The sequence below is a fragment of the Chroicocephalus ridibundus genome, chromosome 4 (genome assembly GCF_963924245.1).
Source record: "Chroicocephalus ridibundus chromosome 4, bChrRid1.1, whole genome shotgun sequence".
Classification (NCBI taxonomy): Eukaryota; Metazoa; Chordata; class Aves; order Charadriiformes; family Laridae; genus Chroicocephalus; species Chroicocephalus ridibundus.
The window spans coordinates 1,145,198-1,161,468 of record NC_086287.1 but is presented as its reverse complement, the minus strand read 5'-3'; the positions used below and the strand labels follow the sequence as shown (position 1 = coordinate 1,161,468).

The window sequence follows — 16,271 nt, the reverse complement described above, 5'->3', positions numbered from 1 at the left end:
TCCATGAGGCCGTATCAGAGGTGCTGATGTTTAGTGGGGGGATACAACCAAGTCACATGGTTTACTCACCTCTCCCGTCGGGAGGAAAGGACCTGTGCTGGAATTTCCTTGCGTTTCTTCCCCCTGAAAGGACAAAGCAAAGCATGCACAGAAGTAAGTGAGGTTCTGTAACGGACACGCAGCAGAAAGCCTGACGTTCAAATAGGGCATCACAAGGGAAAGCTTTGTTCTGCCAGTCCATCTCCTGAGAAACAGGAGTCGTGATGGACTTATGCTAGTAAAGAAGCCAGCATGTGCCACAGGGATCAGAGATGATGTGCTCTGGAATAGGATTGCCTCTCAAACCAGTGTTTGGGAAAGGAGGCAGTGCTGAGCCTCCGTATTGTGTCGTACAAGGTTACAGAAGCCACTGCTCTCCCTGGGAAGACCAAAAGCACTAGCACCCAGATGCTGAAATCCCATCCCCTGAGCACTCCGCAAAGCAGAGAGGGCTGAGACCCCAACACTGCGCTCAGAGGCGTTTGCCCAGGAAAGCACAGTTTCACAACTGACAGCCATGACAGCTGCTGTGGCACTGGGATTCGCACGATCAGCATTCACTAGCGTCAGGACAAAGTCTAGGTGTCCCTTGCCAACCTTTCTTATTGCTGGGATTATCCAAGGCTGGCTCCCCATCCTTAACAAAGTCCTCTTCAAACCTGCAGGTTAAAAACAGGCATTGTCAGACCTGATGATTCTCTCCAGTGTGCAAAAGCGTGGACGGGAGACCTCGAGACGACGCAGGCTCCAGCCTTCGGCCCTTCTGCACCTGCCCACTGGCAAATATGCGCAGGTTTATCAGCAGGCGCTGAAACTGCATGCACTAACCAGGAGAAATGAGGCTGTGAGGCAATTCTACCCCAAAGGAGAACCTCCAAAACCTTTACATCAGTACCCATATGTATATATATAATTCTATGAACATCCACAAAGCCTATAGATGCCTGTAGTGTAGTGTACCATGCTCAGATGGAGCTTTCCAAGCTTCTAAACACAATCTGAAGCAGCTTCAGGACTTGTGATCTCAGATTAGACCCGTGGATCAGACTCGTTTGGTTGGTTTCTAATCCTGCTTGGTTTGTATTATGGCTTTTCTCTTAAAAATTGATATACAGGAGAACAGTAGGGCTCAGAGCTGTCTTGCCAGCAACACTCAGCACCCACTTAAGTCAATTCACCTCCAATTACTGGGGTCTCAGTGACTGAAAATCTATGTATTTGGTCCCACTCCTCAGCCAAAAGATTGTCCCATCTATCTGTCCTGTACAAATTCTTTGACCAGCAAACCTATGGAACATCCCCTAACACCACACCCTATCAATCCCTTATCCTGCTGCAGGTGCTACGTCATCCTCCAAGGCTTTCTAACTGGTGTGGCCCAGCTGAACAAGCACAGTCAGAGGGACAGTGTTTAAAGCAGGGAAGTGCCAGACCCCACTAAGAGCTCTCCCACATTGCTGTCCCTAGCATTTCCCCCATAGGTGGCCCTTTGAAGTGACCCCCTCACACCATAGTGCCTGAACAGGCTGAGTTTGAGGTGTGGAGGATTTAGGCATGTTGGCCTGTCCTGTGATGGAGAAGGAGAAACAAGCAGGGCAATGAGAAAACCCATGGACTAGCAACGCGAGTTTCTCCATCTGTGTTTCTAGAAGGGCAGCTGCACCCTCCTGCCATTGGATTTGTCCATGTGGAGATGGAGAGGACCCTCCAGATGTAGACTCAGAAGTGATTCACAATCCCCTCCCTTCCACAGTCCATGTCCTGGTGGGGCCGAAAGCAGGGAATCTTTGTCAGCACACAGTATCTCCTATCTGAGTAGGAGCCCTCATGTCAGAAAGGAAATATGAGAATCACTCCGATATCTGGTCCCACTGACAGACATGGTCAGGAGGAGAAAGAGACAGCAATGTGGATTTGGTCAGGGAGAGGCACATGACAGCGTGGGATCTGATCAGCAATAAACATCTGCACAAGACCTCATCACTGGCTTCAGACGGCCTGCTGCAGACAAACCACCCCAGGACTGTGCAGGACCTACATGTGCTCCGACTTCTCCACATCCCAAGCCCGTCGCCACTCGCCCTTCGCGTTCTTGTGACGTGCCAGTCGTTCCAGGTCAATCTGATCTCGCTCCCTCTTCCAGCGTATGTACTCCGAGCGTTCCCGTCCAGTCATGGGGAAACTCAGGTCCCCCGGGCCCTTCTGGACTGACTTCCCACCATCCTAGTGGAGGCAAAAGAGCTTCTTGTTAATAAAAATGTCTGAAACAGCTGCATTCGGTGTGCTTTGTACTGTCCAGAAATGCTCAGTAATAGTTGAAAACAACTTGGAGCAAGCTTAGCTTCTCTCTCTAAAGTGACGTGCACACAGAAGGGCTCTGCTTTACCCGTAGCCTAAATACACTGGTCCCAGGGTTGGGTGACTTTACAGAGAGGGAAACCGAGGCAGGAAGATGTTACACGGCTTGCTTGGAGCCACACCGTGAATCCATAGCCAAATCAGAACGAGCAACCATCCCCTCCCAGGGATATTCAGCAATGATCATGATAATTTGTGGCAATGTGTTTCTGAAAAGTTGTTCCACTTCACCCAGACAACATGAAGAGGATTACATTTCAAAGGATTAAAATTGCTTCCACCTATATCCCTGGATTTTGCCATCTGAATACGTCCCTCTTGCCTTAATGAGATGGGGCTTCACTGCTGTTTCCCTAACCTAAACTGCAATGTTTCTTTGGTTCTTGGAGTGATATCTAACCTCCTGAGCCATGAAGCAGCTGCCATAAGATGTAGTTTTTCATTCTAGATATTCAGTACCCGATTACAAACTTTTGTAATGCCCCTGCAATGCTGTGTGCAAATGGCCACAGGATTGATTTGCCCAAGTTTACTTGCAGTCACTTTAACTGCAGGCAGAAATTAGACAGTGGCTTTCACCTGCTGTGTTCCTGCTCACCTGAAGGTTTTAAAACCAAACGTTGTCAATTTTTCCTGGAAGAGGCACTTTGCTAAGGTTTACCTGTGGCACATAGTTAGTTCCTGGAATGCTTGCAACATCTCCCAACAGAGTTTGAAAGGTAAAACTCTCACAGAAGATGCACCAGGCTGATGACTCCCCCCACCTGAGGACTTTGGGACACTTAAATCAAAGTTACGCCTATGAGATCCTTCACACTGACAGGCTCAAGAAGGAAGACAGCCTTCTGTGACCACCAGACAGCCAGGGGAGCCCACAGTCACAGGGCAAGTGTCAGGTGCAGCATCCCTGTAGAGAAGGGGCTCTTCACCCTCATTGCTTTCAGCCTCTTGGTATATCACTCCTCCTCGTGATAGACTGATTAAGGGCTGCCACTGTTCAAAAATTCAAAGCTTAATGAAAAGATAGTTCGGAGCTGATGGAGCACGTGAAGAGAGAGAGGTGGGTAACCCAGCTGTCAGGTTAATGGACATGGTGGAAACAGGAGCCAACTGGCCATGGTGTGTTGTCAAGCAACACCGCGTAGCAAACAGCTTAGCGCAGAGCTGAGTCCTGGGGTGCTAATTACCAGCGGATAATTCATCACTTCATACACGTGCCCTTCCATGCCAGCCACCCTCACCCCTTCCCCAAACGGGAATTAACTCCTCAGCATTGCACTGCTGTTAAAAGCAGAGCAGCGGGGAAGGAGTGACTGAAAGCCCTGTTACCAAGGAGACCCACCTGCGTGGGCTGGAGATGGGGTGGCAGTAATTGCTCCTCCATTCCTTAGCTGGCAGGAGCTGGGGAACCTGAGACTGCATCCCCAAGCAGGGAGAGACGAGGTCCACAGAAAGGCAAGGCGCACCAGTGGAAAGCGAGGGCAAGCACTGGTCCCTGGGTTGGGGCACAGGCCTGGAGATGCTCCCCACAGCTTCCAGCCCCATGGCAGGGCAAGGCAGAGCGGGTCCTGCCACGATGGATCCTGATGTGCCCATAGATGAGAAGCTCGCAGGAGCTGAGCAGCGCACAGCTAGCGAGAGCAGGGCCCAGCCTCCAGAGCTGGAGGGGAAGGGAAGGGAAGCGCCCTGCGCCACTACCTTGGCCCTTAGCAAAGGGGAAGCCAAAAGGGAGGGAAAGAGCGAGGCTAGTGCCCGTGCTCTCTCGTCGGTAGATGCAGAGGTGGCTGTGGGGCCCACAGAGCAGGGGGGAGGCTGGTCCCTCACCAGGGGCTCACCTCAGTTGCTGTATAGCTGTGGTTAGCTGGACCACGAGGCTATCGTGCTCCCCTTTTCTGCTCTGGGGGGCTCAGCTGGAATTAATGTTTAAGAGACCATCTGTGTCCTCCTAATGAATCATGTTGAGGTGGGGCTATTCAATTTGTGCTCCACTAATTAACAGCATCTGCAGGCTCAGGGGAGCCAGCATGTCCTCCAGGGTTTGCATTAAACAGTCAGTGGGAAGGCCTGTGCTTTAATTTACCTCCATCCTACTCGGCTCCTGCTGAAGTGAGGAACTGTGGCTAATATGGCCTGAGCCTTTCAACCCACAAGTGTTTTTGGGAGAGAAAGCAGCTAGGGCTGTGCTGCAGCATGGGATGAGCACATGTCACCCTTCGTAACACCCCTGCTGCTGTGCCAGGGACTTCAGCGGCCACGACAAGGTGTGAAGGGCAGGTCCCCTGTCACCCCTTTCCTGCTGTGCTTGAGGTGTGTTAGCTGCCCAGCAAAGCTTTGGATGACGAGAGGGATGAACAGTGGGGACCACATCAGAGCACATTGCTGCTTCCTTCAGGACTGTGCAACTCTTACCGGTGGGGAGGCACATCCTACTGGTTTCCTCTTCCAAGACAAGAGTCCCCCACAAAGGGACATGGCGCCAAACTCACCTTCCGGTTGTGCTCGTTTTCTGGGCCCCTGTCATTGTCTGATCTCCTCTTCTCTGCTGTTCTCCTCTCCTCTGCCTGCAAGAGCACAGACACAGGAATTATTTCTAGGATTAAGCAAGGACTCCTGGCAGGGGAGTCAGTGCTTGACCCTGTCCCCATGAGGACGTGCAAGAACTGCCCTGAAAAGGTCAGCAAAAGAGGAAAGATTGGTTTGTGGGGCCTTGAATCAAACTGATGTGAAAAAAAAAATAAGTCAGAAAGTAAGGGATGTATGAGAAAAGCAAGAAAAAGGGATGTGTTCCCGCAGATGTCCTGTGTCCTCCTCCCAAGCTGGAGGCAGAGAGGTGTCCTGTATGGTCCCTTTTCTTCCCAAGGCAAAGTTTCAGGTACCTTTTCAGATTTGGGCCAAAGACTCAGCTCACGATTCACCTGTAGGAGAGCTGGGAGCCCATCTAAGACACAACTAAAAGCCAGCATGGTAAAGTTGGGAGTGATTTTTGTCCATCAAACACAGTGCCCTTCTACTGGGGTCCATCCCTGCTTCCACGGGGTTTAGCCATGCTGCCACCAGATTGGCAAGCTCTGCTCTCGTGTTGGTATCCCCCTGCCCGGCAGGAAGTGAAAATTAACCCCTCTGACTTAATGAGCTACAGACACTAAACGTGAGGCATGCCACGGCCAGGCATTTCTCTGCCCCTGCGTGGGACTGACGATACAGAAGCAGCCATGTCCGAGGCCAGGGCGGGATGACAGTGGGTCTTAGCAAAATAGTCTGCAGAGCATAAATATCTTTTAAGAAAGGCTTTCTGCCCTGGTTAGATAGCATTATTGCGGTGCTATCAGGAGAGCTGTGTGCCGTTGCATGTGCCAGGCAGATGTGGGCAGGGTACCAGCCTGCCCCCCACGCTTCTGAGCCCCTCAGGGCAGGGGTTGGTGCTTGCTCGGGGCTTGGACACTTGTCCCACTCCCACCCATAGCACATGGTTTGCAGCAGGGCGGCTGCCAAGTGGCACAGCATTTATCACAGCTGCCTCCCCCCTGTTTTCAAACCCTACATGGCAGCCCTGGGGCTGCCTCGCACAAACGCTGTCACGAGCGGTGAGGCCCCGGCGTGCTGCAGCCCAGCCGAGGCATCCCCAGATTCCCCTCCCTGCTGAACCGCTACAGCGCCAGGGAGAGTGTGGGGCTGAGATTATCACACTGCTGTTTTGCACCGCCAAGCAAAACTGAAATACAAAGAGGAAAGTCGCAGCACAAACTGCCAGGTCAGCCGTTCGAGAAAGTGTCAGTGCGGTGAGGTCCAACCCAGGCTGGGAACAGGGCTTTCATTCCAGGCATTTGCCAGCCCCAGGTTTAGCCCAGCATTACAAGGCCGGACGTGTGAAACTCGGGATGCCAGTCGATACCTGCCGGCTCTGCCTGGCCTCCTGAGGCAACCCACCCCGCTCCAGCCTGCTCCTGTGTACCCGGTGGGATGGCACAGGGAGCGAGCTGGGCTAAATCCGCACGTGCTAAATCTGAGGCAGGCAGGAAGTGTGACCATACAGGCAGCGCTCATGGACATTGCACTCAGAGCACAACAGCTTCACTGGCCTGACTGGTGTGGTGCTGGTGTAGCTCCAGTACAGGTGGAAGCTCGTGTAAACAGATCCTTGGAAATAATGAGGAAGGAGGTAGCTATATTGTCCTACAATTTCTCAGCCAAGATTTGGGAAAAAATGCAGAGGGGCCTATGCTCAGAGGAGCCACCCCCCACCATATCCTGGCCTGTTGCAAAACGGGCCAGGATATGGTGAAAGACAATAGTGGGTATTTATTTCCAAAGGATGCTGTGAAAACTTATGTAACGAAAAATGCTCCCTCCAGGCTCAAAGTCAACTGTTCGTGCAGCCCCATTTGACGAATCTGGGTCCCTGCAGCCCCAAATGGAGACCTTGCATCTATAGAGAGATTAAATCAGCAGAAACCTGGGAACTTTGCTTATTTGAGGAGGCTGGCTGGGGAGCAAGGTGCAGACGGATGTTAGCCTTTAAAGCAGCTGTAAAAGAAACACCATTTTAGAAAGAGTACAGCCGCTGCAGAAGAGCTGGAGCCCCTTTGTCCCACGGGAAACCTTATGTGGGAAGAGAGATGGGAGAGAAGGAGCACTGATTGCCTCAGAAATGCCAGACAGCTCATAACTGATGGGGAAACTGAGGCAGGGAGCTGCACGGGTGTGCTTATTGTTTCATCTGCGTCTGCATATTTCTCCTGCAAGCTCATGCAAAGAATGATTCAGTCTGGACCCTTTACAATGCCTGATTGTGTCCCTGAAGACAGGAACCGGAAAGCCAGAGCATACGCTCAGCCGGAGCACTGAGCCAGGGTGTGCGTAAGCTGCGGGGGGAGCAGTGTGCCTCTGCCTGCCCAGCACAGCTTGACTTCAGCCCTGCCTCTGCCACGCGAAGAGCGAGCCTGCACCCAGGGGATGTGCTGGGATGGCCCGGCTGAGGGACAGTGCTGCGGCCCGCGAGACGTGGGAAAAGACGCAGCTCCTGCGTGGCTGGAGACCTGCGATCCAGAGCCTGTCCTGTGTTGGGCACCAGCTCTTTGGCGCACACCACAAATCGCTCTGTCACAGGGACGTTGTACAACTCTCCATCCTTTTACACGCCTCTCTCAAAGCCAGGCTGCCTTTTTCCTTAGTCTGCTTCTATATTTGCTTCTCAAAGGGCACTGTGGAAAACAGAGAGGACCAAAAAAATCTGGTTCTCTCCTACTGGGAAATCAGGTCTGAACCGTGCAGTTAAGAAAACACAGAATCATAGAATCATCTAGGTTGGAAGCTTTGCTTTTGCACTGGCTCAGGCGCAGATTTTCGCAGCCGCTCCGTGCTGCCCCAGAGCTGCTGTCAGCCTGTTATGACACACCCAGGCCATGGGGAAGAGCAAAACATGTTTTTCTCCTCCTTCCTCCTCTCCGCCCCCAAAATTATGAAATATGACAATGACATTATCATCTCATAGTTTAACTGTTCCTGCACAGCAGGGGAAGAGATGTGAGGAGGGAGCAAAAACCTAAAGTAGACCGAGAAGATTAAGTTTCTTTATCCTGAGATTTATGCAAGGATTTCTCTACTTCTCTGGGGCCGGTGCAGGGGAGGGCAGAGCCTGCTCCTAACCAGGATACGGCCCTGGGATCCCAAATGCTTTCTGCTCTGGGTTTGTCTGACCTCCCGAGATACATATACTCAGCTAATGTTAATGTGCAATGGTGACGATGCTGATGCCGTTGTGCAGCCATGTTAAGCATTGTTTTATACTAACAGTTCTTCAAACAAAAAGCTTTGACGTCTCTGAACTACTTCATTGTCTTCTTGTTTTAAAAATAAGTACCAACAGATGTGTTAAATTAACCTTTTGGTACCCACTTCTCCATTCACATGTTGGCACCAGAACCAGCATTTCTTCTGCAGGAGGAGATTTTTCTGAGAGCTTAGGGCTGGTTTTCCAGCGCTCAGATCCCCCACTGGGCAGGATTTTTGAAACTAGTACATGAGAGGGTATTTTTTTCAAACCCTTTTGAAGAATCTGCCTACTAATTGTGCTGCCTGAAGGGAGCTAAAGATTTTTCAGACACCCTTTCTGCGTATCTTCCCCTCCCATCTGCAATGTAAAAGCAAGTGTTTCTCCTGCCACAGGTTTGGATCCTCTCCCATGCAAGCACCGGAGTCAGACTCCTCTCCGTACGTCCCTGAAAGCAGCTTTTGTTTCTCTTGATTACAAACAGTCATTTCTGATATACCATCCTGGGAAACTCTGTTAATAAAAGGACAATTTAAAAGCCCTGAAGCCCTATCAACTGTCCATTTAAAAGATGATTTGTAACCTGCTAATTAACCATTGTACTCCGCTGGTCCGGGGCTGCCAGCTTGCAGCTCTAATGCATTAATGATCCTGAAACATTGCCAGAGCATGGAGTGGCTTTTTAGGAAAACTGATGCTAAACATTAGGCGTTACCCCCAGCCCTGCTTGCAGATTTAGGGGCAGCCAGGCAGGGATGGGAAGAAAGGTCCCAGACGTGGCATCTCCAAGCCAGCAGCAGCACCGAAGGCAGGAGGTTGCATCAGCAGAGCGACGTGCCCAGGCTAATTCATTCTGCAAGGAGACAGGATAATTTGGTCTCCCCAGCCTGGTCTGGTGCTAACAGAGAGTGAGAGAGTCTTTCACCGGGTAGAAAAAAACAGGTTTCAAGATGGCAGGCTAATATAAGGCACTGGGGCTGTTTCGGAAAAGAAGATCACGAGAACAGCTTTTTTTTCCTTCCACTTCCTCTTTGGCAGCCTCTGCCACAGCTGCGATATGGTCTGGGACTGACAATGTGGTGCTAGCTGGAAGCACCAAGGGCAGCAAGAATGGAAGTCTCTTTTTTTTTTTATTGAATTTCATCATGAATAAAAATAGAGAAAAATGTGGGATGACGAGGATGCCCATTGAATGTTTTAATAGGATAAATCTGGCAAGCGCAGAGAGGAGGAGGCAAATTTGACAGTGTCCAGGCTACGGGATGTTACCGAAGGGGAGTGATGGATGTGATCCTCTCTCCTAGGCACCACGGGCCTCTGTGGGGAGAGGACACCAATAGCCCAGCACAAGCTGGGAACCAGCTGGGGCATGAGGCGAAAAACCCCAAAGGATGGACTGTGCAGGGGTAATAAGGGAGGCTGAAAGCTAATGCTCCAACTGGGGTCTCAGCTCAGGTCCTAACATGCAGCTACTCATATGATAACACTGATACCCCATCAGGCTCTCCTTTTAGTTATCAATTTGGGGATGAAAATGAAGTTTCTCTTTTGGATTATCAACTAATTAAAGGATAGAAAACAAAAAGTGGCAAGAAAATGCCAGTTTCCATGGCAGAAGATTAGCAGGGGTGCGCCACTGGCTGCTCAACATGCTCATAAATGGTCTGGAAAGGGAGCTGAATAGAGAGATGACAGTTCGCTGATGATACTAAATCATCCAGGGCAAAGAATGTAATTTGCCAGGAAAGAGCTGCAAAAGATCTCTTCACATTGAATGCCTGCATCATAAAATTACAGATGAAATTCAATATCAATAATACAAAATAACTCACATGGAGAAAAATGCCCCTTCTTATATACACACACAGTAATGAAGCCTGAACTACGATTAACACTCAGGAATGAAATTTTGGTGTTATTGTGACTAGTTCTCTGAAAATGTTAGCTCAATTATTTATAAAAAAAGCAAAGAAAATGCAAAGTTGTTAGGAGAAGAATAGAGAACAAGCCAGAAACATTGTTATGTCACTGAGTACATCCAGAAGAGCCCGCAGCTTGAATACCATGTACAGTTCTGGTCTTCTTGTATTAAAAGACCATAGTAAAAATAACAAAGGCACAAACAAGGGCAATGACAGTAATCAAAAATATAGAACTACTTCACCAGACGTGTCTCAATAGGGTCAGTCTCTTAAGCCTGCAGAAGAGATGCTGAAGGGGGATGTGAAACGGGTCAATAAAATCGTTTGTGCTTTGGGAAAGTGAGCAGGGGATGATCTGTGCATTGCTTCCTCTGACGCAGAAACATCAAGTGGAGTTATCAGGTAACAAGTTTGAAGAAAAAAAAGGAATGCGTGTTTCAAAACATGCATTGCAGCTCCTGGCTGGAGATGTTGTGGGGGATAAAGTTTAGATGGACTTAAAAAAAAACCTATTAGAATTCAGGCAAGAAAAAGCCTGTCAAGGAGAAAGATGCTGTTCTTGGTGGAGGAGGCCCCTAACCTGGGGGTGGTGAGTGCAGGAGGGGAGGGGTGACTGCAGGCTTCCCTGGTCTTCTGCACCTTCCCTGACGCTGTGCTGCTGGCTGCTGCTGCTGCAAACACTTGGTTAGTGCAAACACTGCTGCACAAACACTCCTGCCTGTGCCTGGCCCTCACTGGGCAGGTCCCAGCTCGTCTGCGGTGCTGGGGTGGCTTGGGGATGCAGAGCCCACCAGGGCAGGTTTCCCTGTTTACTAGCTGGTTCCCTGTTTACCGGCTTTGCTGAAGTGACGCAGTGCCGAGCCACTCGGCATTGCTCCCATGCTTGTGGCACCACGGCTAGGATGGCAGAGGCGTGCTATAACCCTGTTTATGTGGGGAGAACTGAAGCCCAGGGCTGCCAGGGTCTGTGGATGCTGTCATTCCAACAGTGCTGGTGGGATTCAGCCTCCATTTCCAAAATGAGTTGCTGTATTCAACACCCCTGCGACACACACTGAGTTCTGCAGGCTAAAATTGTTTACTACGGCATTTTATACATTTTGGTATTACTAACTCTGATCTTCTCTCTGCACTGCAGTCTTCCAGTGCCTCTTGGAGAATCGCTCCGAGGTACAGCACGTGAGACGGACTTGCCTGGTTTCAATTTTTCAAGCACTATCTCTACCAGTAGAAAGAAGCACTTGTTTAAAACACTAATCCTTAACGCATCTTAGGAACAGCTGAAACGACAGGGTGGGCCAGACCAAATCTCCCTTGACTCAACCAGCCCGAGCTGGCATGTTGTGTGAGATGCCAACGTGACCTGTCACTTCAGGCCCCATCTGCTTCTGTCACTGAGCCTGGGAAAAGGCTGACCAAATGTGGATGGAAGAAAGTAGCTTGCAGAGGTGACCGATAAATCCAACCATTTAACCCTCTTACAGCCCCATCCTTTGAGTCATGTTGTAAGATGCCTGCGTACTGAAAGCTGGATTTTGTCCTGGCTGTTGTAGCTGTTGCCCGAAGTTACACAATTAAGAGAGTAATATGAAGATATCACCATTAACTAGAGATGAACAGGACCTAATCAGTCTAGGGAAATCAGCAGGAACAAGGAAATCTCCTGAGCTCAGCTGGACTCTGAAACATATCCAGCTAGTAACAGGTATTGGAAACTAGAGTTTCAAACACTTTTTTATCTTTTTCAAAATTATAAGAGGAATCCAAAGAACAACAACAAATACTCCCATGAAAGCCCTTTTTTAAAATAAGCTCATTAACATGCTCTTCCAGCCCCTCCATTTCCCAGCCGTGGGAGGTGTGCTCCGTGGCAACCCCTGTGCAGGCTGGGCAAGCACGAGGTCCCGAAAGCACCCTGCCTTCCAGGGAACAGCAAGCTCCCATTCTGCTCGCTCTGAGCTTCCAAGAGGCCAGGGGAGGTGTGCCTCAAAGCTCAGGACAGAAAACGGGGCAATTTTTCTGTGCCAGCAAGAAGCGTGATGCTATCACTAAATGGTCTTGCCAGCGATGTTAGTCCAGGACTGCTGTTGAGCCAGGCTACCTGTCCAGCCAGAAGACCAGGTGATCAAGCAAAACTAATCTTTCTTTCCAGTCCTAAGTAATGCTGAGGGCACATACTGCTCCTCGGTGGTGTTACTTGATAGCTAGAGTTATATGAAGTCTCTGTGGCTTTCCTCTCCTGACAGAGATCCTCCTCTTGTTCAGCCAAGGCATGAAGGCACCAAATGGCTCCGCACAATCCTTCTCCCTGTGGACGTCAGCACCAGCAGACTCTTGCCCAGCACCTAGCAGGCCTCCCTCGCAGCCTGCTGCTGCTAGAAGGCTGCCTGAGCTTCAGTCTGACCCTCTGCCAACCGAGCGACTGGGTTTGGATTAAGGAAAAAAAACCCCAAAACTGGAAGAGTAAATGAACTTTGGTATCTGAGGAGGAGCAGCACAGAGTTGTCCGCATTCCTGGGGATTATCAGGATTACCTTCCAGCCCAAGCTGTGTGAAGGAGACTGCTGTGGCTATGTACAACTGAGGAAAGGAGGGCTGACCGAGTTATGTGAGCTCCTTGCGCTGCTATGTGGAGGTGGCAATGAATTTAAATGAATGAGCTTAAATGAATGGCAGCACAGCGGGAGCTGAAAGTAGCAGGACCAAGACCCAAGACACCAACCTCCGCTGAGTCACCAAAATCCAATCTGCCAGGCATTAGGGACCTCACACCCTCTTTGCCAGCCTATGATTCAAAGCATCAGGTCTTCAGTGCTTCATGTGAAAAGGCGTAGGCAGATACAACCTTAAGCTAGCACAGCTGTAGGCCTGCACTCATACACACTCGGAATCTAACTGCTTTGGGGCCAATATGAGCAAGGCATCACCAAAACCACGTATGAGGACCCTCAGCCTCAGATTTCGTGTTCCATAATAAAAGCATACGAGGTATTACCTTTTCCAGGTCTGTCCATACACTTTTAAAACAGGGCTCAGGTTCTGAAGCCAAATTCTAGGCACTCCTCCTGCTGCTATCTCCTAGCGCAGTCCCAGCCTTGATGACCTCAGAGATAAGTATTTAAACAAGCCCAGCAAGAGCAGAAGCGGAGAGACTTGCCCTGCACATGACAGAATTATACTGACAGCCTCAAGGACAGCTACTGCACAGGCGTGGTCAGGTCACTCTCATCCCACCGTATATCTAGGTGTGTTTTCATGACACCTAGACTGAAATGGGCAACATCTGCCACATGAACATTTGGCAAATGGATAGTTACTCAATCAGGCAGCCTATATGAGGTTTATGGCATTCAAAAAACTGCTTGGTAGCCATTGAAAAGCAGTGCATGGGCTTTCAGAGCCTAGGTGAACTCTGGGGAGGAGGAGAAGCTGAAGATGAACGTGGGCAGTTAGCAGCTGGTTGGCTCCTGTCCCAGAGAGGGTTCTTCACAGGTCTCCCAGCCTTCCTGGGTGTGTTTGGCAGCTACACTAAGTGTTGTTTTCCTTCATAGTCTTTGGTGACCCTGTTTGCTGCAGGCATTCTTACTTATCTGTGCAAACTCTTAAATAGGAAAATATCACATGCCTCTGTGTGTGTAAAGAGGAAGGTATTTGCAAAGAAGTATTTGAAATATGTTTCAAAGATTAACAAAGTTCAGCCAGCTCACCCAGTAGGTTATGGCCAGGCACAGCAGGACTTGGGTTTAGAAGCAGATATTGCCCAGCTCTGTTAAGTCATGCAGTGTGTCAAGAGGATGGCACTCCTGACTCAAATCTGCTGTATGGCGCCAAAAAGAAGTTGGTAAAAGACAGGAGGTGGGATTCATGCCCTATATCTGGCAGTGCTTTCATTGATCCTTCCAAAACAGCATCTTATGGACCCAGTATGTTTAAGAGCCTGCTAGCTCTAGCTAGGATCACAGACAAGGGAAAGGACTGTAGCCTTTCCTCTTTCACAGTGATGGAAGCCCGAGTTTTATGGCGATCAGCTCCACACTATTAATATATAGTCTCTCCCAATGTCCTGTTGCTGGGCTAACTCCTACTGTCCCCATGGCCCTTCTCATGCCAGCAGAACTAGTGGATCCCACTGATACGTTGCATCCAGTCATTCACAATGCACTTACTTTTTCCTTGTTATCCATGGTGATGGCAATCTGCATCCTTCTGCCCCGGCGGAAAGCCACCAAATGGTCTGTCTCTTCTTCAATCAGGTCTGGCACCCTGCTGGGGCCAGGGAAGCACTCGGTGCGTTTCTCACTGACGATCCGCTTGCCCTGCAAAGGACAGGATGAGTTAACGACACCTCCATTAGGCCTGTGCAGTGCCCTTCCTAGGACAGTGGCCACCTCCAAATTGCACAGGATTTTGGTCTGGCAGAACAGAAACACGAGCCAGATCGTCAGTTGTCTTGGTTTATAAAGCTGCCACCCTAGGTGCTTTAAGGGATATGTAACATTACATAGGCATGTTTAACTGAGCACAACTTAGGTAGGGCGGGATTTACCCTCTTCAGATGCTTTGCAGCATGAGCACTGATTTACGTTCTAATTTAGACAGGCGAGCCATCTTGTATTCCAAACAACATGTCCCAATAAAATGTGAGGCTACACTGGAGCAGAAGTCTAGAGGGTGAAAGAGAAGGGAAACAGTGGTGTCCTCTCCAGCCTTGTCCACAAAGCAGTTACTACCCTGAAGTGTATTAACACTTGATAATTTATCATCTTCATCGTCATTGTACGTTCATATTTCTGGAATGATTTATTCAGCAGTGGAATAGTTTAGAAAACTGATATATAAACTCCTTGAACAAGGGCAGTTTACCCCTTTCAGATATTATTTCCAGCTGTCTGTATCAGTTCATGACTTTACTGCGTGGATTTACATCTGGTTCTTATTCTGTTAATTATCTTTATTGCTGGCTGAGCTCCTGCCAGTGCCCTCAGCCATCACTTCCACAAAATGAGCACATCTTTTGTACAAAAATACGTACTTTTTCTCATTTAAAAGTATCATCTTTCAGTTCCATCATGTGCCTTTTTATTTTTGCCTTACAAGGATACAAGAGACATAATAAGTCATCTCCATCTTTATCTCTGATCTTTTTGTTTTCTCTTCATCTGTATGATTCCTCTGCTCTGCTTTACCAGGGATGAACAAACCTCAGACGCTTCCCTCTCTACAGGATGGTATATTTTCCCCTGTTTTTCTCCTTGGACTTCCACACGTACCGGAGTCTTGATTTCCAAGGAGCTCAAAATCTCCAAGTAAACTTCAGTGAAACTTGGGAACTCTTTGTTGCTATGAACTTGGTTTCAAAAACAAACAGCACACACTGACCTCTGATCTGTATGGACGTCTTGCAGGCATCGGTGAATTTGCCATGACATATGATATCAAGATGTCTTGCATTAGCTTCATCTTCACTTGGCTCTGCCAGAAGCACAGATGTTAGCATGGAGGGAGCCTTGCTGCAGACAGCCTCCGTCAGCAAGACCTTTTTTATCGCTTGTCCAGTCATCGAGCTTCCTAACACATGATAAATGTTTTAGGAGGCACTGGAGTATTTCCAGCATCAGACCTTCAGTCTCTTGTTTATTCTTCTTTCACATCTGTGTAATTTTGCTGTCTCAGCAGAGACAGTTCTTGAGTTAGTCTGATGGATGCGAGAGTGAGTCCCTGCACTGCCCTCGGTTCTGTCTGCCAGAGCTGTGGGACACGGTGGGAACCTCTCTCTACATTCCCTTGAGTATATACAGCTCTGGGCTTAGGTTTCAGCTGTAGCTCCTAACAAGTTCTCCTGCCCTTAGCAGGACCCTTGCTATTTCTGCTTTTCTTGAAATAAGTGAAGCCACATGTTGCGTTCAAAGCAAGGATCTGCTGCCAATCTGTTCAGTGCCATTCTAGTTCTTTCCCTGTTGTTCTCTATGCTTGTGTCAATGCAGCCTCCAACTTTGCTGCCGAGGACCAACATCTGTGAGCCATCCCCAGAGATGTCAAGATTTTTTTCCTGAGAGAGTAAAATCTGATAGTCAAGAGAACAGGCAATCATTTAAATATGGAGTACAACTGTCTTGGCATCTCCCATAGCCAGACTTTTAGGTGTACTTTTACCTGCCGCCAGGACATATGTCCTGGAAAAG

General features: G+C 49.1%; 1 protein-coding gene across 2 annotated transcripts in view; it reads right to left on the bottom strand.

The window, feature by feature from the left end:
- CCDC9B (coiled-coil domain containing 9B) overlaps positions 1-16,271 on the bottom strand; it is a 51,889-nt gene that overhangs the window by 18,865 nt on the left and 16,753 nt on the right. For both annotated transcript variants that reach the window (XM_063333290.1, XM_063333291.1), the window contains 5 exons: positions 14,256-14,405; positions 4,884-4,958; positions 2,078-2,262; positions 637-698; positions 70-123 (listed from right to left, as the gene is read on the bottom strand). In XM_063333290.1, the coding sequence (XP_063189360.1) occupies positions 70-123; positions 637-698; positions 2,078-2,262; positions 4,884-4,958; positions 14,256-14,405 (526 nt within the window). The remainder of the gene's footprint in view (positions 1-69; positions 124-636; positions 699-2,077; positions 2,263-4,883; positions 4,959-14,255; positions 14,406-16,271) is intronic.